At 41.4% G+C, this 24,628-nt stretch overlaps 2 protein-coding genes across 2 annotated transcripts in view; one reads left to right on the top strand and one right to left on the bottom strand.

Annotated features, from left to right (window-relative positions):
• Positions 1–2,732, bottom strand: part of DZANK1 (double zinc ribbon and ankyrin repeat domains 1) — a 73,878-nt gene extending 71,146 nt beyond the window's left edge. Inside the window, exon 1 of the mRNA XM_075596267.1 lies at positions 2,549–2,732. The gene's annotated coding sequence lies outside the window, so the exon portion shown is untranslated. The remainder of the gene's footprint in view (positions 1–2,548) is intronic.
• A 378-nt stretch (positions 2,733–3,110) lies between these two features.
• Positions 3,111–22,603, top strand: POLR3F (RNA polymerase III subunit F). Its single transcript, XM_075596266.1, has 9 exons — positions 3,111–3,259; positions 7,087–7,204; positions 8,638–8,705; positions 11,498–11,565; positions 12,868–12,980; positions 14,401–14,544; positions 19,769–19,876; positions 20,037–20,228; positions 21,021–22,603. Exons 1-9 carry the CDS (start codon positions 3,204–3,206, stop codon positions 21,096–21,098), a joined length of 945 nt encoding a protein of 314 aa, XP_075452381.1. The 5' UTR covers positions 3,111–3,203; the 3' UTR covers positions 21,099–22,603.
• Positions 22,604–24,628: the final 2,025 nt, after the last annotated feature.

Genomic DNA, 24,628 nt, shown 5'->3' with positions numbered 1-24,628 from the left:
TCTGCGCATGTGTGGCGTCCGTCAGCAGGGCCATCACAACTGCGCATGCGCGGCATGGCAGCGGTCGCGGGCAGCAGGTGGAGGCCGTTAGGAGTGGCGCCGGCGATACGCATGTGACTGCGGGCGTGTGGGAGGGAGCGGCGGCCATTACGTGACGTCACTTCCGTTTCACATTATGTCTCCATCTATCCAGTTTTGTTCCATCATGACTAGGTGCCACTAAAGAAGTTTCACTTCAAAAACTAAAAAAAAAAAACATCCAACCATATCGCAATTCACACTGAATGACAATGCCCTGGAACAGACAGCGAGCTACACATACCTAGGTCTAACAATCAGCTCATCAGGGAAATTCAACCTGGCCATAAATACACTGAAGGTGAAGACCCGCAGAGCATTTTATGCAATAAGGAAAAAGATGTACCACCTCAAACCACCAATAAGAATCTGGGAGAAAATATTCAACAGTATCATCACACCCATCCTTCTGTATGGCAGCGAGGTGTGAGGCCCGGTGACATACCCAGACTCCACAAAATGGGATACAAGCCCAACAGAAATACTGCAAACACCTTCTCCAAGTACACAGGAGTACATCAAACAATGCATGCCGGGCTGAGCCGGGCCACTTTCCTCTACTGCTCACTTTACAGAAGAGAACATGGACATTCTGGCCCCACCTAAACAACAGCCATCCAAAGTCTTACTGCTTCAGAGCAATGAAAAACCAGGACCTCACTAAATGCCATCAAACAACTTGTCCTCTCACTCCAAGAACAAAATGTTTAAACTAAATACCTACTCACTACCTTTCAAATGTTAATGATGTCTGTTTTCTTATTAGACATATATTTATTGTGATAAATATTGTAATGATACATTTCTTATCTCTACAACATTGCTAAAATCCAACCTGTGTCTCCATTACTAACATGCGGATGCATGCCCTCGTTCTCTTCCATCTGGTCTATTGCAACTATCTCCTTACTGGCCTCATACACTGAAATGTACTCCTACTGTTTCTGTTCATCCCCCCACATGCCGATTTGATTGCATGTTCCTCAGGGCATCTCCCGATCTACACTCACCCACGTTATTATTATTATTATTATATAGCACGGTCCCCCTGGTCCCATGTAAGCACCTTACCGCCCGGCGCGGGTGCACTAGGCAATGGAGGCAGGGGCCAGGTCCCGACAGTGTCGGGGAGGTTGCGCAGGCGACTGGGTCGCCGGAGGTTCCCGGCGGCTCTCTTTGCAGGGCGCCGCCATCTGCAATAGGGTTGCGCATGAGCAGTGAGTCCCCACAGCCGACGGCCATTACACTGAGCTTTGCGCTTGCGCAGGGTATGCGCACAAACGGCAACCAATCAGAGGAGGCTCACAGCAGGCACTACATGTCCCATGAGCCTCTGGGAGAGGGACGCATGTCGAGCAACAGCCAACAGGGCTGCAACTTTTTCTGGAGGGGAACATTGATACATTTGACACGCTGCAAGCCACACCAGCCGGAGCTGGGACAAGGACAGGGTAAGAGGTATGAGCAGGTGTCTGTGGCACCTGCACTAGGCCAGATACCCCCTGTTAGGCCCCGACTCCCACATAGCTTGTGACTGCTATAGGGAAATGCCTCTCAGATAGGGACACTGCCCTGCTTAGCAACATTAGTGTCAGGGACACATTGAGACGCCGCACGGTGACTGCGGCCTGTGGTCCAGGACTGGACCACCCTCTATTGAAAGAGACATTGTATGGTGGTACACTCCAAGCGGGACCCACCCAACGTGGAGGCGGAGGACCATTTTGGATCCGTGGATCCCATCTTCAGCATCTACGTGCCCGGGTGTGGGACACAGCCGGCAGGTACCCAACTCTGCAAGTGCACCATCAAACACTATAGTGGACAGCAGTGTACCACACATTGGGTGGGGCATTGACATCGTGGACACCGGGTTAGTTGGGTGCCCATTGGCCCCTAGGTACTGTGGGAACGGTGACTCCAGTGGGAAGGTACGGCCGTGCGTGGCCTATTGGGTAGGCTGTATATTATATTCCTCTGCACACAGTAAAACTGTTCCGTTATACCAAGTGTGTATTTCTTATGTGTCCTGTAGCGGGGTTATTCTACACAATAGAATCCCGTACAGGTGGAGGTGCTATCGAGCACCACTCAGGTATACCCCAGGTTCCCAGCAGCGGAGGCTCAGATCTCCTGGGTACCAGCAGGTATTGCACCGCAACACACACAGTAGACACACATCTCCCAGGGGGTGGGGAAAAGTGCGCTACAATTACATAAAATGTATTGTAATACATTATATGGATTGTAATGTAAATATTGTAAAGTGCTGCACACCTGACTAGCTCTATAAAGGTAAAGGTACACAGGTACACACACACACACACACACACAGTAGCAAATTGCGTCATTTCGACTGAGTCACATATCAAGGGGGGTGGGCATAATCAGCGCCATATCATAATGCGTTGCATCAAAGTTTGGATACGGTGCAGTTTGTCTGTCCCCTTTGCATAAGAGAAACACTTACCCGCTCTGAGGCGCTGTTACCCTCTGCAATGCCAATGTGGTAGCGGGGATTAAGCCGCCTCCTGTATGTGCTGCTGGCGCAGATAACCGCGCGAGCTCAGCGTTGTGTGGGAGATGATACAGATCCCCGCTGTGTATCCCGTCACCCAGCTCTCTCCCACCTGCTGTTACTACTGACTCACCGCCCAGCAACCAGGGCCCCTGATTGGCCAACTCGCGCTACCTAGCAACCGCAGACGCGGTGACGTCTCCGGCCACGCCTCTCTGCCTGTCCATGTGCCCCCCCCGCAGCGTGCTGACACAGGGAGTCGCTAAGGTAGCGGTGGCAAATGGCGGACATCTTTGATTTGGGCAGAAGGCCGTTTCGGAACACCGGGGAGATAAATACAGGAGGGGTGATTCCATGTTAACAAAAAAAAATGTGCACTGCGTGTTTCACGCGTACCTGATACAACTTGTGCCGGTTGTATATGATGTCACCGGTATATTTACGTGGAGGATCCAATCGATTATTTTGCCAATATAAAAAATGGACGCCGGGGGTGCATTACGCGTGATGACGCAGCGGGCAGTCCTAGTGGAGCGTCAGTACGACTGCGACGCACGAGCCGCGGGGATCCTCTCGGGAAGCGCCTTGTCTGTCAGTCCAGGGGGAGATGGCGGAGGTGAAAGTGAAGCAGGAGGGTGGGGAGCCGACGGAGACAGAGAACAGGTGTGCGGTGCTACCTTCATTAATACGTGCAGACCGCCTTCAATAGGTGCAGTGCTTTACATGTTACATACACAAACAGGGAATAGTGTCACTACCTCAGAAAAAGTAAGCCCAGCCCTAGTGTGCACCACTCAAAAAAGTAATAGACAATATACATCACAGGTTGTGAGGGATGGGCACAGGTCACACAGCACATAGCATTTATTTGAAGTGAAAAGTGTATTAATCCTTTACATGCTGGAGGGGCTACAGCGATAGAGTACCGCAATCACCGGACTGCTCCTCCGTGTGATTGTGGCATCACTGGTGACCCGTTCCCCTGGCTGCCAGGTCGCGTTCAGCACTGCGTAGGTGCGCAGAACGTGATCTCCCTTAGGCCGCGTTTATAGTTGTGGCGACGGCGCGCTGCGCCAAAACACATACCTTGTTGTGCATCATGCTGTGGATAGTGAATGTGACGGCAGCCAGGCGGAGGCGCGACCGAGGGGTAGGATCCAGGAGGGACAAATGCATTTGTCTTTACGTACGGTCGCTGCGTGACGTCGGCGTCACGTGAAGCGGTTCAGCCAATAATGGCGAACCGCTCGCATGACATCACGTGCCATGCGTGCCGCCTGACTAGAGTGCAGGATTTGCGAATGACGTCGCGCACTGCAGTGCACACTATAAACTCGGCCTGAAAGATCACGGAGTAATCAAAAGATTAAATAGAGTCCATGACAAAAAAAAAACAGGTTCACAAACTAACTTCTATCAGGGCTATATATCATCATCATCATCATCATCATCACCATCATCATCATCAAAAGCCCTTGTCGATCCACTGCTGGATGAAGGCCTCACCAAGGATCTTCCAGGTTCTGCCGTTCAAAGCCTCTCCTTCTAGTTCTCTAACACATTTTCTGATTTCGTCCTCCATCTCAGCTCGTCGTCTTGGTCTTTTAATTTCCCTTGAATTCCAGGCAAGTACCATCTTGATCAAACGATGGTTATGTCTTGCGATATGTCTGACCATCTGCAGTTTTAACATCTTCACCATTGTGATTATGTCACAGACTTTTTGGTTGGTTTCAAACCCATTCATTCTTTTCCCCATCTCTTCAGGTAATACCCATCATACATATCTCCTCGCTACTTTTGTGATGTCTGAAACATCTGAATTTTCTTCGCATTTCGGGTCCAAGTTTCACATCCGTACGTGAGTTCGGGCAGAATACACCGGTAGAAAACGTTCCTCTTTATGCACAGTGGAAGATTCCATTGAAAGATTGTCTTGTTTCTTCCAAATGTGCTCCATCCCATATTTATTCTCCTATTGATTTCATTCAAAAGGGTCCCATTCGTTATTTGCCAGCCAAGGTAGACATAGGATTTAACTTATAGTTCTATTCCATTTATTTCTATCTTTGCAGATTTTATACATTTGAACATCACTTTGGTCTTTCTAGTATGCATACGTAGGACCACTTTCTTACATGCCTTGGCGTATTCTCTGATTTGTTGCTGAAAGTCTTCAGGACTTGTTTCAAAAATGACAAATGTCACCTGCAAATCGTAGGTGACTCAAGTTTTTACTGTTGAATTTTTTTTTTATTCCTTTTTCTATCCAATCTTTTGAACAATTCTTAAAGTGTTGCTGTGAAAAGCTTTGGTGACATGGTGTCTCCCTGTTTTACTCCCCAACTGATCCTTATCTTACATCTTCATGTAGTCTAATAGTTGATGTGGCATTATCATAAATGTTCTTTATATCAATGTACGCTTCTTCAACACTTTGTCACCTTAATGCATTTAGAATCGATGAGGTGCAGAAGAAATCAAATGTTTTTTTTTTCATAATCTACGAATCCTAAACTGAGTGGTTGCTCATATTCATTACTTCAGGAAATCTCTTCTTGTGTGACTTGTTCTCTAGGCTGAGCGAAGTCCAGGGTTTGTTGCAGCCAATTAGTGAGTATCATGGTAAAAATCGTATAAGTGATTTGAAGTAGACTGATAGGTCTGAAGTTCTTGAGGTCTCCTATCTTGTGGATGAGGATAACTGTCATTGCTCCTTTGCTCTGACATTTTCATATTCTTCAAGCAGCGTGTAAAGAGTTTTTTGCAAGGATTCTTTCTACTTCTTCCCCAGCTTCTTTCAGAATTTCAGTTGTAATTTAATCTTCCCGGGAGCCTTCCAATTCTTAATGGATTTTGTTTTTACCACTTCTGGAACGACGCATGGTACATCATTGGTGGTTTCTTCTCGCTCTGCTGGTGCACAGTCCTTCTTCTTTTTTTTGCTCCATCGTCTGTGCGCAATGAATTGCTTTTCCTCAATCCTGTATGTACTGTATGTCATTATTTATATAGTGCCAATAATGTACATTGCGCTTCACAGAAGTAATACACGTGACATAGTATAAATAACACATAATAAGCGCTTCAGACCTAAGTAACATTAGGAAAAGGCGTCCCTGCCCCGAAGCGCTTACAATCTAATTGGTAAGTGGGAAAAACGTACAGAGACGGTAGGAAGTTGTTCTGGTAAGTGCGTCTGCAAGGGGCCAGGGTCGATGTGCATAGTATCAGCCACGGAGCTACCCGTATGCTTCGGTAAGGAGGTGGGTTTTAAGAAAGGTCCTAAAGGTGGATAGAGAGGGTGAAGTCGGATATTGAGGGGAAGGGCATTCTAGAGGTGTGGAGCAGTGAGTGGATGGTTTAAGGTGGGAGAGGGCTTTAGACACAAAAGGAGTATAGCGAAGAAATCCTTGAACAGAACGCAAGAGTCGGGATGGTGTATAGCGAGAAATTAGGGCTGAGATGTGAGGAGGGGCAGAAGAGTGTAAAGCTTTAAAAGTGAGGAGGAGAATTTTGTGTGTATGTGTGTGTTGCGCAATTTGATAGGAAGCCAGGAGAGGGATTTCAGCAGGAGAGACACTGAGACAGATTTAGGAAAGAGTAGAGTGATTCTGGCAGCACCGTTTAGGATAGATTGTAGGGGAGGCAGGAAGGCCGGACAGCAGGAGGTTACAATAGTCAAGATTAGAGAGAATGGCCTGCGTTAAAGTTTTAGCAGTAGAGCGTATCACAGAGGAAAGGGTGTATCTTTGCAATATTGCAGAGGAAAAAGCAACAGGTTTTAGATGCATTTTGAATGTGAGGGAGGAGTCAAATGTGACACCTAGGCAGCGTGCTTGCGATACTGGGTGTATGAGAGTACCAACAACAGTAATGTAGAAGAATTTTATTTAATATTTTACTGTAATGTTGGAAAATTAGTAGGGCCAGGCTTGGGAGGAAGGAAGTACGAGGCGCTCCGTCTTTGACATGTTAAGTTTAAGTCGTCAGAGGGCCATCCAGGATGATATAACGGAGAGACATTCAGAGACATTGGTCTGTACAGCAGGTGTAAGGTCGGGTTAAAAAGTTCATTTGTGAATCAGCATAGAGGTGATATTTGAATCCAAGAGATGTGATAAGGTCACCTAGAGAGAGTGTGGGTTTTTTTTATGTGAGATTTTATATGAATGTGAACATCAGTAGAAAGGAGCCTCTATCTAGTAGAGGTTGGATGTTGTGATATGGCAGAAAGCTGTGGTGTGAGTAAAAGTAACTTCATGATCCACCATGTGCACACTGACCATGTACAAACAGCCCAGTGGGAACGGCCATGCCTGTCGGAGTGGGGCAATTCTGATGTGGATGCTTTGGTATATATCTATATCATCTATCATGTGGGAATGGATACTTTGGTATGGAATTAGTTGGTATGAATGACTATTGATGTGCTGGTATGAACGGCTTTTTTCCCTCGCGTCTCCTCTAATCTGCTGCTTCCCCTGTAGGATTCTAGAGCTGTGTCAGCAGTTCCCTCATGGCATCACTGATCAGGTTATTCAGAATGAGATGCCTCACATTGAACCCAAGCAGAGGGCTATGGCCATCAACCGACTTCTGTCAACGGTAAGTTTCTGGTTAATCAATCCTCTTCTACAGTTCTAAAGCAACCGCCCCCCACTTTTTTCTTTCTCCATTTGCTTTTTGCCTTTCCTCCCTCTCAAATTGTTTGTATCCATCATTATTTTATCATTTACATGTATAATGTTTCAATTTTCTGATATGATGGGTTTAATGATGTAGAGGTACTATGGTGATATTTGGTAGGCTGGTACCTCTTGTGAAAGCATAGTCATTTTAAATATCTTTAATAGGTGCTTGATGCTGTAAAGATTGCCGTAGTCAAATCACCAATTTTTCCCAACTGCAAAATATGTTCCAGGCCCTCCTCCTTTTTCTTTTTTTTTTTCCAGTGCATTATACCCATGCACTGGCTATAACATAAGCTCCCTAAACAGCCACATCTAAATCTATATTTTCACATTTTGATTGCTATAGGCGGCCAAATACATTTTTATCTGGCATGTTTTAAAATATTTGAGGGTAGTGTTTGCAGGTACATGTAGTTCTCCAAAGATAAAATAACATTCACCCTGTTGGCATTGCCTGTGTGTTCCAGACACGTTTATTGGCTTGCCTACTTAACATTTGCATTTCTGGCCATAGCCTTATACCAGGGGTGGGCAACCTATTTTTCAATGTAGCCACAGGTGTGGCGAATGAGAAGTGAAAATAGCCACACCATGTAAAAATTGAGGTAGTATGTTATTTATAAATTCTCAGACCGTTGCGTCATTTTTTTCTAAATTTCACTCCACGTATGCACCAATTTGCACCATTTCATATTCTATTTCGTAAAACATTCTGGGAGAGGTTTGGGGATTGAGCGCCCTCCCAGCATCTATGAAATAGAAAATGAAATGGTGCAAATTTGTGCATATGTGGAGTGAAATTTAGAAACAAATGACATAACGGTCACATCATTTATAAATCACAGACCAGCAGTCATATAGGGCGAGCTATACTGATTTTAATGTTTCTCTCCCACTATTTCCAAGATTGTTGCAACCCCCCTCATGCCCCTTCTCACCCCCTCATCATCTCATCCCCCTCCTCATCCTCCTCTCACGCTACCACCGCTACCCTCATCATCATCTCCTCAACCCGATCATCATCATCATCTCATTTCCCTCCTCATCATCATATAATTTGATTTCAAATGGACACGTCCACCCTAAGCTGTGACTTCTGACCCAGTTTACTCCTGCAATATCCCCCTGATGTTCCTTAAGAACACACCCAACCCTGTTCATTTAACGTAATCATGTATTTGTAAGCATGTATTGTCATCTTAACTCTGTGCCCAGGACATACTTGAAAACAATGTATTTCATGGTTAAAACATTTTATAAATAAATGGATTGAAGGCTTTAGTTAAATGTTGATTTATGTGAAGTTGTATTTACATTTACTATTTTTTTATTGTTCCACCTTTTCAGGGCCAGCTGGACCTCCTTAGAAGCGGCACAGGACTTTTGTACAGAATGAAGGATGCTCAGACTGCGGGGTGAGCTTTATTTGTTTACTGGTGAGCAAACAAGTATGCAGAACGTTATATTATTAGCACTGGCATCATAAGCAGCTAAATGTACACATCTTGAGTGCGTTCTTCATGTTTGTATTACATTTTCTGAATGTGATGGGTTAATTTATTGCAGTAATAGTCACGTAACCCTCTTGCGTGGTGTAGGGGCCGCGCCACGAGAGCGATCACGTTATCGCTCTGTCACCGATGAAGAGTCATCCTCCTTCCATTCCTCTTCCTGCAAGATTGTGTTCTGCGCTCCACAAGGGTGCAGAGCATGATCTCCCCTACACAAACGAGGAAGTACATTATGACGTACCTAGGCTTAATCGGGGGATCCCTTGTAGCTCATCCATTCTCTCCTGAGCTCTGGAGACTCCCTGGTTCCCGGCAAAAATGAATTTATATGTTGTCTTTAACTGTGCATGCAATGTCTTGTATATAATGTGTAACCCTGTTCACTTAATTTAACGATGTATTTGTATCCATGTATTTGTCATCCTAACTCTCTGCTCAGGACATACTTGAAAACGAGAGGTAACTCAATTTATTAGATCCTGGTAAAACATATTATAAATAAATAAGTTTACCATTTTAGTAGTTTCATAAAAACAAAGCAAACTACGAGCATGACTGCTGGTGCCACCAATAGAGAGCGGCAACGTCCGTTTTCTATTGCCCGGCAGAGGAAGCCGTGACACCTTCATCGCTAACATAATCAGGTCTGATAAAGCATCGGATTGTTTTGTTGCAACTTTCAATCATTTTGATTTGAGGATAAAATCTGTAATGGGGAAACTCTGGAAGATGCTGAAATTGGGCCTTGTCGGACATATTGATGAGAAAACAAGTGTATGCTTTAGAAAGGCGGCCTCCAGTTTACTGAAGGGTTATGTGATTAAGGCTGCTGCCACTGAGCGCGCTCATGCTTGAGTGGTGACGTCATCAACTCTCCAAGCATAAGCGCAGGCTGTCCTATAGAATTTTGCAAGCAGGGGACGTGGCCGGGGGCATGTCACTGGTTGGATCGTGTGTGTGTGTGTGTGTGTGTGTGTGTGTGTGTGTGTGTGTGTTGACTGGTGCTGATGGGTCATGGGACCGTTCAGCGCGCTCGAAAATCAAATTTCTCTGGCTCCCCAACGCCTAGCTTTGGAGAGCGTACGTGCACGAGCGTGGCCGTACAGATTGAGATTCACAGAAGTAAACACGCCAAGCGCGCTCAGCGGCAGCATGACGCAGCCCAAGAGTCTTCAGGAGTATGTTTTACAAGAACCTATTGGGAATTATATCTGGGTAATAATTTGATGTGTTCTCACATGGAGAAGGATCAACTCATTTGTTCTCCTTCAAATGGATATCAAATAACTGTAAAAGGATTCATTAATTGTAATTCTAGATTTGTTGTGTATGTGACTAATTGTTCCTGTAGAATGCAGTTTGTGGGGAATACCATCTAACCCCTTAAGGTAGAATGAGAGAGCATATATATGGAATTAAAAGTGCCCCTAGATTATTATTAGGTAAAATGGTTCTGACTTTTTTTTCTATAAACGTTTTGCACTGAAACATAGAAGTGACCCATCTGCTTTTAAATGTAGTGTTGTGAAAATTGTCCTGCAATCGGTTTGGGCGTTAAATAGGGGATGTAGTTCTCACCCAGGGAGAACAATTTTGGATCTATTGCCCAAAATGGTGCATTCCTGCAAGCTTTAATGATTCTGTGGCAATTATTCAGTTTTTGACATAATATAGAGGGCATGTTGTGTTTTTATTTATATTTACCCCTGTCTAAAGATGTTTTAATGATTTGATATAGTGAGTATAGTCTCTATATATTTACCCTTGCTTATATGGAGATGTATGTTAAAATAATGGTAGGGAGATTTTTGCTATTTTTATGTTTCCCTGCATGATTTGGCTCTTTTGGTTTATTTCAGACTATATAAATATGATATAGATATATATTTATATTCTCTGAAGTAACCATGCAGAGTTTAATGATTGTAGATTAGTTTATTCATTGACACCAAGTTTTACAATTGTGTACAATTAGATATTGGGGCTACTTTAGAGTTCCCACTAGTTTTTGTGTGGATGAGCTACTTAGTGAAGCGATTGTTTTTCGTGAAACGCGTTGGCAGTTTCATATAGTACGTTGTGCATGTAACAACGAGTCTGCTGAGTGCGGATACATTGCTGTAACCGGAAGTCTGCCGGCTTGTTTGCTGTGGTGACTCTACTGGGACTGCTACTTATCGATCACAGCCGTGATGCTTGCTCTATACAGTATTACATGTATTATAAGTGGATATTTCTCTTTTTTTGTATCGGTCAAAAATGATTTTCTAACTTCTGTGCCACTTTTCTACTAGTTGTTTTATTTATTGTCTGGAGGTTTCTGCCCCGGAGATCGCGCGTATGAGGTCGAGTGGAGTCTGAGTTCCCCTATCAAATATTTCCAATGCGTCTAAACTTTTCTACTTCCAGAAATGAACAATCGCTTCATCCTAGTGCGTTTTGTGCACAAATGTAATGCTACAATTCCCAAGTGGAGATGTTCTTTATTTCTAGTGCGGATACTTTTTTCAAGCTGGTATTCTACCTTGTAGATCAACATTGTTACATTTTGAAGATGGGACCTAGAAAACACGTATAAAATATTGGAGCATTATTTTTATGGTAATCCGGTAAAAAGGCATCACGGCAAATAAGACTTGTTTGCAATTTATAAATACATCTCTGATTGCATGTTCAATGTTGATTTTATTCTGCAGTAAAATGAAGGGGACAGATAATCAGGAGAAGTTGGTGTATCAGATTATTGAGGATGCTAGCAACAAAGGTATGTTCTGTGAATATTTTGTTTTTTGTCTATTTTTGTTTAACCCCTTTTTTTTATTTTTTATTTATTTATTTTGTTTTCGCCCACAAAGATATTTTTTTTTATTTTTAAATTTGGTGGAATGAGGTATAAAAAAATAAAAAAAACGGGGTTAAGGGAAAGAGGATATTAATTATTGCAAGTAGTTAGAACAGACACAGCTATCATGGGTAAACGCCATTCTCCAGCATTGCTGCAAAAAGGAAAAAACATGAAATCGTTAATACGATGTGTATTTGAGGACACAGAGTTGCCTCTGTCATTGTAACCTCATCTATGTATGTCTAAACCAGGGATGGACGACTCCAGCCTTCAAATGCCACCAAAAGGTCAGGTTTTAAGGATATCCCTCAGTCATTGACTGAGCCACCTGTGCTGAAGCAGGGCTATCCTAGACATTAAGACAGCAATTTGTAAACAGGAAACAGTTTCAAAACATTAGCTTTGCTATCCATGTTGAACATCTCATCGGTGTGCTCTGCAATCATAATGATGCGGGTCACTGTTCCGATGTTTCACAGTATTAGCGTGAAACACGGGCATATATATATTTCGCAACTGTTGACCATAGTGAAATATTCACGTTATCCAGAGTACTTTTTCATTGACCATATTTACAACATTTTGTTTATGGAAAGGAGCATTAACCAGGATGTTTCCTAGTTCACTACATCGTAACAAGCTCGGGAACCTGTTCCAAATATGCATGGATTTATCTATAGTATTTATACAAGGTCGTAAGAAGACGAAAAAACAAGATGTAGCTTGTGCTGCCGTTTAAAGAAGCCCGATTATTCATAAAGCAATTCCTATGTTTATTCACATTGCAACCATACCTGCTTGCATTTGGTATGCTTTGTGTCTAATGGAGAAAGGTTATAGTTGCGTCTCACAGAAGTGATCAGCTGGTGTCTTTAGAAGATTTTGCAATAATGTAAGACTTTTATTTTTATTATTATTATTTTAACCACTGCCTTTAGTCATATCTTTGGGAAACTCCGTATTTGCTCATGTTCTCTCCATGGATAATATGCTGTCAACATTTTTAATTGGCTGGAGCTATGTTACTGTCCCATATCCTTGGCTAAGGACAGGCCCCCAAAACTAGAGCACTGCTGTTGTTTTGTTTTTTTAAATACTATTTAAGCAAATTTTGAAGACGCGTTTTTTATAGATGAGATTTCTTTCTGTCCTAAACAAAACCTTTTGCGAAGGTCTCCTCCAGTACAGAAATGGTTAAACTGAATATCTGCTTGTTTTCAGGTATTTGGAGCAGAGATATACGATACAAAAGTAATCTGCCTCTGACGGAGATCAACAAAATTCTAAAGAACCTGGAGAGCAAGAAGCTCATAAAAGCCGTCAAGTCAGTGGCAGTGAGTGGTGCTTTGTTTCTTCTTCCCCATACAGTGCATCCAAACTGTGGCATACCCAGGTCTGCTGTGAGAGTGGGCAGAGAGGCGGATCTTAGAATGACCTTCACCAGCTTACCGAAACTTTAATCTCCATGCAAAGACATACATTTTTGGGGTACTTTCTCTGTGATCTTGGTTATGCAGTGAAGTGGTGCACTCAGAGCGGCTGGTGCTTTAAACATTTAAAGGGCTTATTCTATATCTGCGGACGATCAGGCATTTTCGACTGAAATTCCCTCCGTTGACTTCAGTGGGGAATTTTGCCCCATTGACCCCTGCTGATCTGTAAAAAGCCCATAAGGCTTAATATGTTTTTAATAGAAAAAATTTTTAATTGTAATGTTTCTTGTGTTCTTAATTATTGTATAATGCCTTCTGTGTGATCCATCTGTCATTTAACATAAGTTTTTTTTTTTTGTTTGTTTTTTAATTTCTTGAAATAGGGCACAGTACAACTACTTTTTTACAGCAGCAAAGCATTCAATATCCTACGTGTGTTTTTTTTTTTTTGTTTTTTTTTTTTGTTTTTTTTTAATAAAAAAATAACTGTTTTGTTGTATTAGAGCAGGGGAGCGCAATCTTTTTTTCTCTGCGCCCCCCTGCTGGCTGTCCTGCTCTCCGTTCGTCCCCTCCCTCCCTTCGTCCCCTCCCTCCCTCCTTACCGTGGTTCTGGGCATCATGACCCCATGGCGTCATTCGACGACGCGTCTCCAGATGCCAACTGAACCACGGTAAGTAAGGTTTACAGAGGCCTTCACCGCTTCCCCGGCACTTAATTTAAGTGCCTTCGGGAAGCGCGCGGGGCCTCTGTAAACCCCGTGCCCCCCCACGGTTAATCTCGCGCACCCCAGTTTGCACACCCCTGTATTAGAGAATACTTACTGCATTTATTTTTAATTCAACTCTTAATGCCATTTTTAATGAGTTTTAACAGAGTATCCTTTGGTTGCTATAGCAGGTTTTAGCCCACCTCCCCAGCAGCGCCAGATATTTGGCAAGCAACAAATGAACACAAACAAAGTGTTGTAGTGTTCCCAGCCGCAGACTGTTTGAGCTACAAGCTGTAACATTAGACAATAGTTCCTTGGTAATATAAGTTTACATTGTATTTGAGGCATTCCACTGACTGAAGGATTGATTCGGCATCAGTAATTATGTGAACCCAGAGAGAGCAGGATATTCGCTTATCGGTCACATGAGAACGGATCAACCTGGAACTTAGGTAGTTGGTTTTCATTAAAGGTAATCAAATGAGGCATATGTTAAAACAAAACAACAACAACAAAAAAGAAAAAGTCCTGCGAGTAATGCTGCTGGGGACTTCGATCACTGTGGTTTTCTTTACTGTTGTGAACAAGCGTGTCTGTCTCGTCTATAACAGGCCTCGAAGAAGAAAGTTTACATGCTGTATAATGTGCAGCCTGACCGCTCGGTGACCGGAGGAGCCTGGTACAGTGACCAGGATTTCGAGTCGGAATTTGTGGAAGTGCTAAACCAACAATGTTTTAAATTCTTACAAACCAAGGTGACCCCCACACATTCACTGTAATCTATAAAACAAAAATCTGTGTTTGCTGTAAAAGTAAAGTGTGTGGCCATACCAACGTTTTTGTTCCCCAGTCCCACAAAGCAACATATATTGGATCTACAAAATACTGTAATAGCCCCTGTACCATGTTATTGTTTCAGAATGAAAAGGTGTCTTTTTGTTTTGTTTTGTTTGTTTTTTTAATCCAAAACCTTAAAAGCAATGCTGCACATTCTCAGAACGTATGTAAGAAATACTGTTCTATTAGAAAGTGTGTGTCTCTTAAAGCGGTATAAATGGTGTTGGTTTTTGTAAATGTAAGCTCAGGTCATACCATAAAGAGGAGGCGCAGGGAACTAGTAACACGGATAGATACACAAAGCTCGGTTAAATCAGGGTTCAAAACGAGATATACCCTAAAATATCCTGCGTTAACAAGGTATCCTCAAAGCTCATTATATGCAAAAACATTATCATAGGCTTAGCGTCTCGTTATTGTTGCATAACATGGCGTTATCTTTCAGTAATGTGACGTGTCAATCTTAGCGTTACTCCTATCCAGACCCTGAAATAAGGCTTTTGCGGAAGTGGAGAATGAGGCGAGGGGAAGAAAATAATGCGGGGGAAAAAAACTATTATTTAAAGTATGCCTAACTGTGACATGACACTGCAAAAGCCCTATTTTAGTGTCCGGATGGGAGTAATGCTAAATGTAGGTATGACCTAACTAACTTAATGTTAAGTCCCCATTAACAGACTTTGGTGCATATGCAGTGTTATAACGTTGTGCGGTTTACACATGGCTTAACTTTCTGTTATTGTTCTTTGACAATGCACTGTTAGTCTTAAAGCTGCAGTTCAGTCAATATCCTGCATGTGTGTTTTTTTTAATAAATCAGTTCTGTAGTAAGAAAAAATACTTTTAGCATTTTCTTTATTTAAAAAAACAAATTTGAAAGACCAATTTTCTTGTATTCTATTTTAACAGCCATTTGCTAAGGCACTGCCCCTTCATGTCCTGTCACAAGCCCTGGCACACCCCTTTGTCAGCCCTGCCCTCCCTCTAGCACATGTCAGTGCAGGAGTGCTCATGAATATTCATGAGCTTCCACTGAGTGACAGAGGCAGAATATAAACATATGCCAGCTCTAATTATGTCACCAAATTTCGCCTATCAATACAAGGAGTACGAATTGACCTGCAGCTATACAGTTCTTTAGGTAATTAGAGATTGCCCACATGAAACTATTGAAGTAAAAAAATAAATTAAAAAAAAAAAAGACTGAACTGCAGCTTTAATGTTACTTAATGTGGCATTAACCTAAATGATTGTAATTTAACCGTTTTGATTTCATAGAATCAGTCTGGAGATAACGTATAGTGGCTATCCCACCTGATTGGTGTGTTTTTTCAATAACAATTGGATGAAAAAAAAAAAAAATCCAGTATCATTTAGATGAAGAAAAGTTGTTTTTAAATCCTTTTTTATAGGCATTTATTTTTTCAGTGGTAACAATGCTTTAACCATCTTTACCTAATCTTGTGTAGCGCGTGTCTACAGTCTGTATTCATCTTTGTCCTTCAAAACGCTTTATTTAAGAAATGTGTTAACGATGCCATAGTTATCAATATAGTCAATAGTGGAGATTACAAATGATAAAATTTTCACTGGACCTGATAAAAATGGAATACATTAATTTTTTACAGGACACAAGGAACATTTTGATTTTAACACTTTGCCTAAGAGCAGCGATGGAGTTGGGTTACGGCCCCGCTGCACGCGCGTCTGCGAGGCAGGCGGCGCGTGCAGCCGAGTCCCCCGGTCTGCAGTGAGCTGCAGGGGGAAAACAGGGAGGGGGAAGGGGGCCGCCTGACGGCGCGGCCGTGACGTCACCCGGCAGGTTCACCCTCATTGGCTGAACCGTCGGTGGGTGTGGTCTAGCGCTCCGTCGCGAGTCCTGATCTCAATTCTCTTGAGAGTAGGAGAAACTGTTGGGGCGGCAGCCCCCCCTCGCAGTGGCGCCGGCCCCATTGTGGAGCGGCTCTTGTCACTGCAGTAGCCAGAGGGACCGGGCCTTAGGCTGACCATATTTTAAAAAAAAGGGGGGGGGGGGCTAAATTGACGGGGGGGGTTTCCCCCATTATTGCTATGTTGAACTGACCTTTTTAAACAAGACTTATATTTTTGTCAATTCTTAATACATATTCACACATCTCTGGTGTGGTAACTAGCTCAAGGGCACTAGAGCTGGCGTTGGTCTGTTTTCTGGCAGGAGAGGTTTACTGTGTTGGTACATCGGAAGATTATACTGCTGTCTTTGCAGAGCACTGTTTCTTAGCCCTCTCCTCTACAGAACCTCTAGACCAGCCAATATGCCAGATTTTTAAGATTTGTCAGATTATAGCTAAAATAACAAATTAACCCAGCTTTAAAGCAGCAATCCCACACAGAAGCCAATCTGAGTCTAACTGCTATAATGTTAGTATCATGTCCTGATCCTCAAAAAAAAGCTTTTCAGGTTAGCTTGTAGGCTGGGCTTGATCCAGTTTACCATCCCTGATTTTCTTACTGCAAGCAGACACTATTTGCTGATGTTGGGATATTTTTCCCCAAATTAACTTGCTTCCAGCTTTCTATATTGCCAAACAGTAGGGACAATGGCTCTTTCACTGTAATTACCAAAGTGGTTTTTTTTTTGTATATATTGCATTACCAGAGTTTAAAAGTCAGAAATAGCCAAATGGTCCCACAGACAGTGTTTTAAGTCTGCCCTTTCCTGGGATTACTATTCAGTAATTTAATATCAGTGTGTTTCAGTAATCTTGGTAACATCTGGAAGGGATAGCTCTATCTTAACTACCTTAACTCTGTGCCCAGGACATACTTGAAAACGAGAGGTAACTCTCAATGTATTTCTTCCTGGTAAAAAAATATTTTATAAATAAATAAGTCTAGCAAAACTAATCATTTAACCAACTGGCACCTGCTGAGAGACTTGGCAGTAATTTTGTGGTCCTTTTTAGTTCTGCAGTTACCGTGGTGATAATTGCACCAAAGTTATTTCTATAGAAATGCTTTAACCTGGGTCAATATAAACTCAGAGGTATTTAAGTGGTTTTCTTGTCATCTTAAATAGGAATATAAATCCAATGTCACATTGTTTTTGCTTGTTAAAATGAATGTTTCTGTTTTAGATGCATTCATCTTGAATCCCGAGAATTTCCCAAACACCGCAAAAGTCTGGTGTATGTTTTCTACTGCCACCTTTCGGGTTTGACATGAACACTAATAGATCCTCTTTACATAATATTTCTTTAAACAATTCTTTTAAATGCATCCCTATCTCAGAGATAAGAACTCGCCTGTGAATCTGTGTGGACCTGGTGCCTCCCCATTTTTGAGGATTTTAATAGTGGTCTCCATCTCCTCAATAGTTGTTGGAGCATTCAAGAGTTGTTGCTCTTCTATTTATTTAACTTTGGGAGCTTAACTTTTTCTAGAAAATGATGTTGCGCTTTTGCTGTATACATTTTGGTAACAATTTTGGAATACCATATTTATTTAGGATTAGTGGTAATCTCCCCCGAGTTCTTCCTGATTCTCAAAATATGGTTGGCCTGGAAACCTATGAATTCCAAAGTCCCCCCCGACAACCTTTCTGCTTTATTTCCAAATTTGTAAAAGCTAAACTGCATTTTCTTTTGCTCTTTTCTATGTAGCCAAACCTCGCTTATATCCTTGGCTCTCGGGTATCTCTCTCTTCTCTGTGGTGGGATTTAAAGTAAATTCGCTGAACATTTTGTTTAGGGCTTTGCTAGCTTTGGTGAATTCCAGGTCAAGTTCATTCCTTCTCTTATTTATTGATGGTATTATTCGTCTCTTATCCCTGCCTTCCCAGTTTCCCAATATAGCCTTCCCTCATGGCATTGTTCTTTATTGGTCTCCTTAAAAAAGAACCAGTTATTTAGGAGAAAGGCCTTGCATTTTTCGTTATTTTACAAGTAAGGTGGGAATCTCTAGATTCTATTCCTGTGTGCTCTCTGACCCAAATTTAACTCCATATTGGGGCATGATTGGCTATAATGCAATCTTCGATTTTGGTAGCTATCACCTTCCTTAGAATTTGACTGTTGGCAAAAATTTAATCTATTCTGGAGGAAGTGTTATGGGGGGGGGGGGGTGTAAAGAATGTGTATTCCCTTTCTGTGGTGTTAAACATTCTCCAGCAGTCTTCCAGTCCTAATGTGTCTTTGAACGCCTTTGCCCCTTTTTGGGCTCGTTTTTAATCTCTCTGATCTTTGTCCCTGGCGTGATTTATCCATGAATGGGTCAATAACCAAATTAAAGTGTCCTCCCTGCCTCTGTTTTGCCGGTCCCAATCTGTACACTCTTTCCACCATGATTGAAGTCGAGTCAGGAGGTGACCCCAGGGTCTCCCGGGTAGCCTTTTTGAGCAGAAATCCATGAGCTGATAGGGTTTTACAGTCTGTGGGATTACAATAATCCTTATATTGCTCCTTCTGGATCTATTTTCAAGATCTACCTTACCTCCCAGGGCTTGATTTTTCTTTTTCAGTTCCTGGACCTCTTTCTGTGTTTCTCCCAGATAGTCTTCCAGGTCTTTACTCTGGTCTCCCCCTCTCCCTTTCTGACATTTTGCAGGAAGAGCTCTTCTTTGAAATCTTCCAGGGACATTTGCAGGGAATCACATTTTTTTATTTAGTGCTCTCTTGCCAATGCTTTGGCAATATCTGCATACTCGCATCCTACTTCTTTGTCCGATGCCTCTTGTAGCGCCTCCGCTTCTCCCTGTGTTTTTGTCCTACGGTGTGACGCCATTTGAAAGACCCTTTTTTTTATTGTCGCACTTCTCCACTCTCTCTGCTACTTTAGCGCCGTTTGCTGCTCTGGGACCTATTCATCTGCTGCCGGGGCTGCAATTTTTGCCAATATTGCCACTCGTCATTCCTAATTTTCCAATCGTCCAGGAAGAGTGGACAAGTGCATTGTTAGATTCCTGTGTATGTGCATTGATTTAGTTATTTCTCAGAGTACTATGTTGTACCTGTGCAGTTACTGTGTCTGTATATGGTATATTTGTGGAAAATTAGCAACATTTTATTGCAATGTTGTTGTTTTTATAGTGGCTATATGTTACTTCTTTGTTGCCATAAAGGATAGTTGTGAAGGAGGCTAAAATCTCTTCTTTAAACACAACAGGCAGAAGCAGCCAGGGATAGCAAACAAAATCCTATGATACAGAGGAACAGCTCATTTGCCTCATCTCATGAAGTTTGGAAATTTATTTGTGAGCTGGGCATTAGCAAGGTGAGACTGCAACTTATCTACTCCCATAATCGCTTCTCCCATCACTCCATTCCTGCTAGCCACTTCAATTGCTATGTTTGTACATGACTGTATTTCCTTGCCATGGGTGACTACAAGGAAAAATAAATAGTTTGATTGGTAAACTTTTTTTTTTTTTAAGGTGGAATTGTCGATGGAAGATATTGAAACCATACTAAACACATTGATTTATGATGGCAAAGTAGAAATGACCATCATTGCTGCTAAAGAGGGAACAGCTGGCAGTAAGGACGGGCAAATGAAGCTCTATAGAGGAGTAAACCCTATCATACAACCGGCTGGTTTAGTGCGTACACCCTGCGGTCTCTGTCCGGTAGGTTGAATATTGTACATCTGTGTCAAATGTAGCACCCTTCTAGATAACGAGATCAGAGTTCGCTACATCAAACTTTATCAGTTGGGTTTACGGCAGCTCAGAATGATTGGGTTCATTCGGCAGGCAAAACGTAGCAGTAAATTATGACGAGACACAATTTAGTCACCGTGTTATATGCATAAGAGCTAATTTGCTTGATATAACCCCAACTTACTGCCTGCATAAGTACATCGTGCGTATGTTTTTATACACGAGACCCATATTATAAATTACTCTTTATAACTTAAAGTCAAAATGCCCAGGCTGCTGGATATATAGACCATAACTGGGGGGGTTTTGGTAATGTATTTAATGCATGTTGTGCTCTGGTTATATTACATTATTACATTCCAGCTTGTTTGTAACATTTTTGTGAGGGCAATATATCCACTCATCTTTGTTTGATGTGACTATCTGTGACACATTTATGCAGATAATTATGGTGCTTAATTATTATTTGCAAGTTTTACCTTTTTTTTTTAAATTTGATTATTAATTCATACATATTAGTTTACGTGAGTTTTCAAAACTTCAAAGGACACGTTCAGGTCTTGACAACTCATGTACAACATCTGTAAATGCTTCTTTATATCGGTTCAATAAAACATGCAAAAAAAAAACTACCCTTCAGGACCAGCAGGCTTACAATACAATTGCACTATAGTTTTTTTATTTTTTCGTTTATGTAAATGTAGATATTCTAGGCTAAAACGTAAACCATATTAAGTGTCTTTCAAATTTTCTTGCCAGGTTTTTGATGACTGTCACGAAGGTGGTGACATTTCTCCATCCAACTGTATATACATGACAGAATGGCTAGACTTTTAATAGATGGTCCCTCGCCTGCCATATCCTAGTGCATCTGAATGTAGTCGGGACATGAGGAAACCGCTAATCCTGAATGACCAGCTCTGAGCTACGTGGAGTGGTGGACTGTATAAATGATTGTACTAAAAGAAGATATATTTATTTTATTTCAACATTTTATTGATATATTTCCCTGCTTTGGACCACACCTCCAGCAGTCTACTGGAGGTTAATTGTGTGGAACAGTGTGCTGTTTTTTTCATACATAAAATTTGGGGATTATGCCACGGATCTCAAGCAAAACGAAATAGAATTATTAAAGCTTAACTAATCCCTTAAAATACACTTGCTAAGTAGCTACTATTTGTAATAAATGGTTAGTAAGAGCTGGTCGAAGGGGTGAATGACATAAGGATTGCAACGCCTTTTACTGTAATAGAGGATGGATGGAAATATTGCTGCTAAGGTAGATGAATCAGTGTTGTAGCCTGGTTTAAACCGTGTCTGTATCTCTCGCTCAGGCTCCTGTCTGTCTCCATAAAGCCATTAGTATCCCTGTTCAGTGACCTTTGTGATATTTTTTTTTTTTAACTTAAGTGAAGAAAAATGAAGCATTATTAATGCTTTGTATCTTAAAGGGTTATTCATTCAACTGTAATGGTGCTGATCAGGGCTCTCACAGTTTAATGAATCGCCCTCTAAATGTATAAATACTTAATTTTACATCTCTACGTGGTGGGCCATCTGCATTGAAGAGAGTTGAACAACTGTAGATCTCTTAGGCCTCTTTGATATGATGAGAAGTGTTGTGATGAGCATTTAAAAATACTGTAACTTCTATTAACTTGAACAGAAGTTGATGTATTGTTAATCTGGCCTTACCCGCATCCACTTAATAAATATGGTTGGGGATGCATACAAAAAGTAAATGTTGAGTTGTACACAATTTGGTCCATTGTAGAGTTAATTTAGATTTTAGAATATTATAGTTTTTTTTTTTTTTTTTTTTTTCCTCAGAAGAAAGAATGTTCAATCTCTCAGTGCATTACAGGATAGGCCCATTTGCAACAAATAGATTTATATATTTACAGACAAATAGATGAGCCGCAGATTATTCTGATTAAGATGTGACTTGCATGCAAATGTAATAAAAATGACACCTGGGTTCAATTTTCTTTACGGAATATTTACTCACTATTGTCATTTCCAGAGTTTTAATTAAATTGCAATATTAGTGTATCCCTATAGTCATATGTGCTTATGCTAAGCGGTCCAGTTGCTGGCATGCAAAATGTTTCATGGTGCCCTGTTTTTTGATCTTATTAATAATGGCTTGTTGTTGACTTTACTAGTAAAAATATAATCATTTTGACATGTGCCACTTTTACCCATTTTGGAATTTTGTGGGAGCACTAAAAGTAATCAATATATTATTTTTTTTTATATATATTTATAGCACAAAGGTGAGAATCTTCGGTTGTATAATTGCAGCATTTGTAAATAAATAAACCACTGGTTTGGTTGCTGTTGAGCATTGGGTCACTTAACCTTCATCAACTCTGCTTTCTATGCATAGTCTAGCATTATTTTTTATTTTTATTTTTTAATAATATCGTTTTACTATTCAATGTTTTTATTGGGCAGACAGGTACTAGACACACAAAATATATTTTAAGGATATCCAAGGTAATATCCAACACACCTTGCACACTGTTTATTTGTTTTAATTGCCCCCTGGTAATTTCATAATCCTTTCCTGCCTCTAATTCCACTGTATAAATCATATTTTCATCAGACCTTTCAATAAATGTATTATGTTCACCATTTAATAAAATCTTAAACTATAAATATGCCAAGAAGGCTCTCAACCTAAATATCTTGCAAGGTAAGCATGCAGAGTACACAGCATTTTGTTACAAAGTCATCTCCTCCATGCACACATCTCTTTGCAACTAGCCAGAACCATCCTTTCCCTTGAGGATTTAGAATTTGAAGGAGAAGAGGATGATTGACAGTATCGAAGGTAGCAGCAGAATTAGTAGGGAAAATAACCATGGGCTATGGGGTCATGTAGATCATTGGCTACTTTAGTGAGCGCAGTCTCTGTTGACTGAACTGTACATAAGGCAGATTGTAATGAGTACAGGACAGTACTGCAGAACATGGAACCATCTAGTAGTGGGGAGGGAAACAGGGCGGTAGTTAGTAAGGCTCATAGGGTCTAGGGTGTTTTTGAGAATTGGTGTGACCACCGCATTACTTTCTTCCTTAAGAGATAATGAAACGGGTATATTTAACGTGCATAGTTTCATACACTTACATAGATCAGGCATGTTTTGTAACAAAGGAAGAAACGAGACAGGCGCACTAGAGGTAAATATCAAAAGAGTTTATTTACAATTACAAATAATATCAAACACAATCGGGTAAGTACAGGGAAACCTCACAGATAGTATGGCAGTGGATTCGCTCGTCCGTGATGGAAACACCGAAAAGGATAGCGACCGCCAATACCCCCGAAACGACCGTCAGACGCGCTGTCTTGGTTTTTCTTTTCTACCCGAGACTGGGTGGATCTCGTTCTTTGTGTTTGCGGAGCGCCTAAAGTTGCAAAGAGGAAATCACAGACAATATAACAAATGTTCTACACTTCCGTTCATGTTTGAAACAAGACACTGGAACTTTGGAATCTGCTGAAATAGAAAGTGTCACAAAAAGTAGTTCCACCATAACATGTTTGTAACCTTGCCCTTTCCTCGTAGAAATGAAATCCAATATAAAATACAATCTGTTGTACTTGATTAAAGTGGAAGCAGTCGGCCAGGTTACATCTAATTTTAACGACGGTTTATTATTTAGAATATGAGGCACACAATGTTGCACACTGCTTTTGTTCTAAAGCTCTCACCTGAGGAAGATACCTATGTAGTCAAACCAAAGTTAGAAGACGATAACAATAAATACCATTACAAATGTACAGCAAGAGAAATAAAAAAAAAGTTTTGCTCCAAAATGGGAAACTACTGAACGTTTTCACAATGAAGAATATGTACGGTAAGTGCTGACATGTTCATATTTTAACTTGGATGTGTGATACAGTCCAGTCCTACTAAGTGAACTAACAGCAGAAATAGGTTAACCCTTATGCTGCCAAAGGGGCCTGGAATGTATAGTATAGAAATAATGTAGCAAGTTCTGCAAACCCTTCTACTGCCAAAACAAAGTTCAGTCTGGATCTCTGATGCTTTAAAAAAAAAAAAAAACATGCATTAGTGTTTATCTTGTTTTCTATTATCCAATAATGAGGTGATAAGACTCATGAACTCCCTGTGAAAGGATATACAGGTAGTCTTCGTGTAGCCCTGGTAGGTTTGAGCTATTATTCTAACCTGTCAGTAAATCCTGCATAAGGGCAGGTTTGCCAGGAGTAATCATGCATTTTCCCCACTTCAGGCAGTACACTGATGCAGTGAAGGCAGGTCACCAGGCTCTGTGTCCAATCAAGAGACACGGGGGCGGTGCCTGTTGGAGCTACTTAGGGTATTGCCACT

Source organism: Ascaphus truei, chromosome 4 (genome assembly GCF_040206685.1).
Source record: "Ascaphus truei isolate aAscTru1 chromosome 4, aAscTru1.hap1, whole genome shotgun sequence".
Classification (NCBI taxonomy): domain Eukaryota; kingdom Metazoa; phylum Chordata; class Amphibia; order Anura; family Ascaphidae; genus Ascaphus; species Ascaphus truei.
The sequence above is the reverse complement of the archived record's forward strand: the minus strand, read 5'-3'. Positions and strand labels throughout refer to the sequence as shown.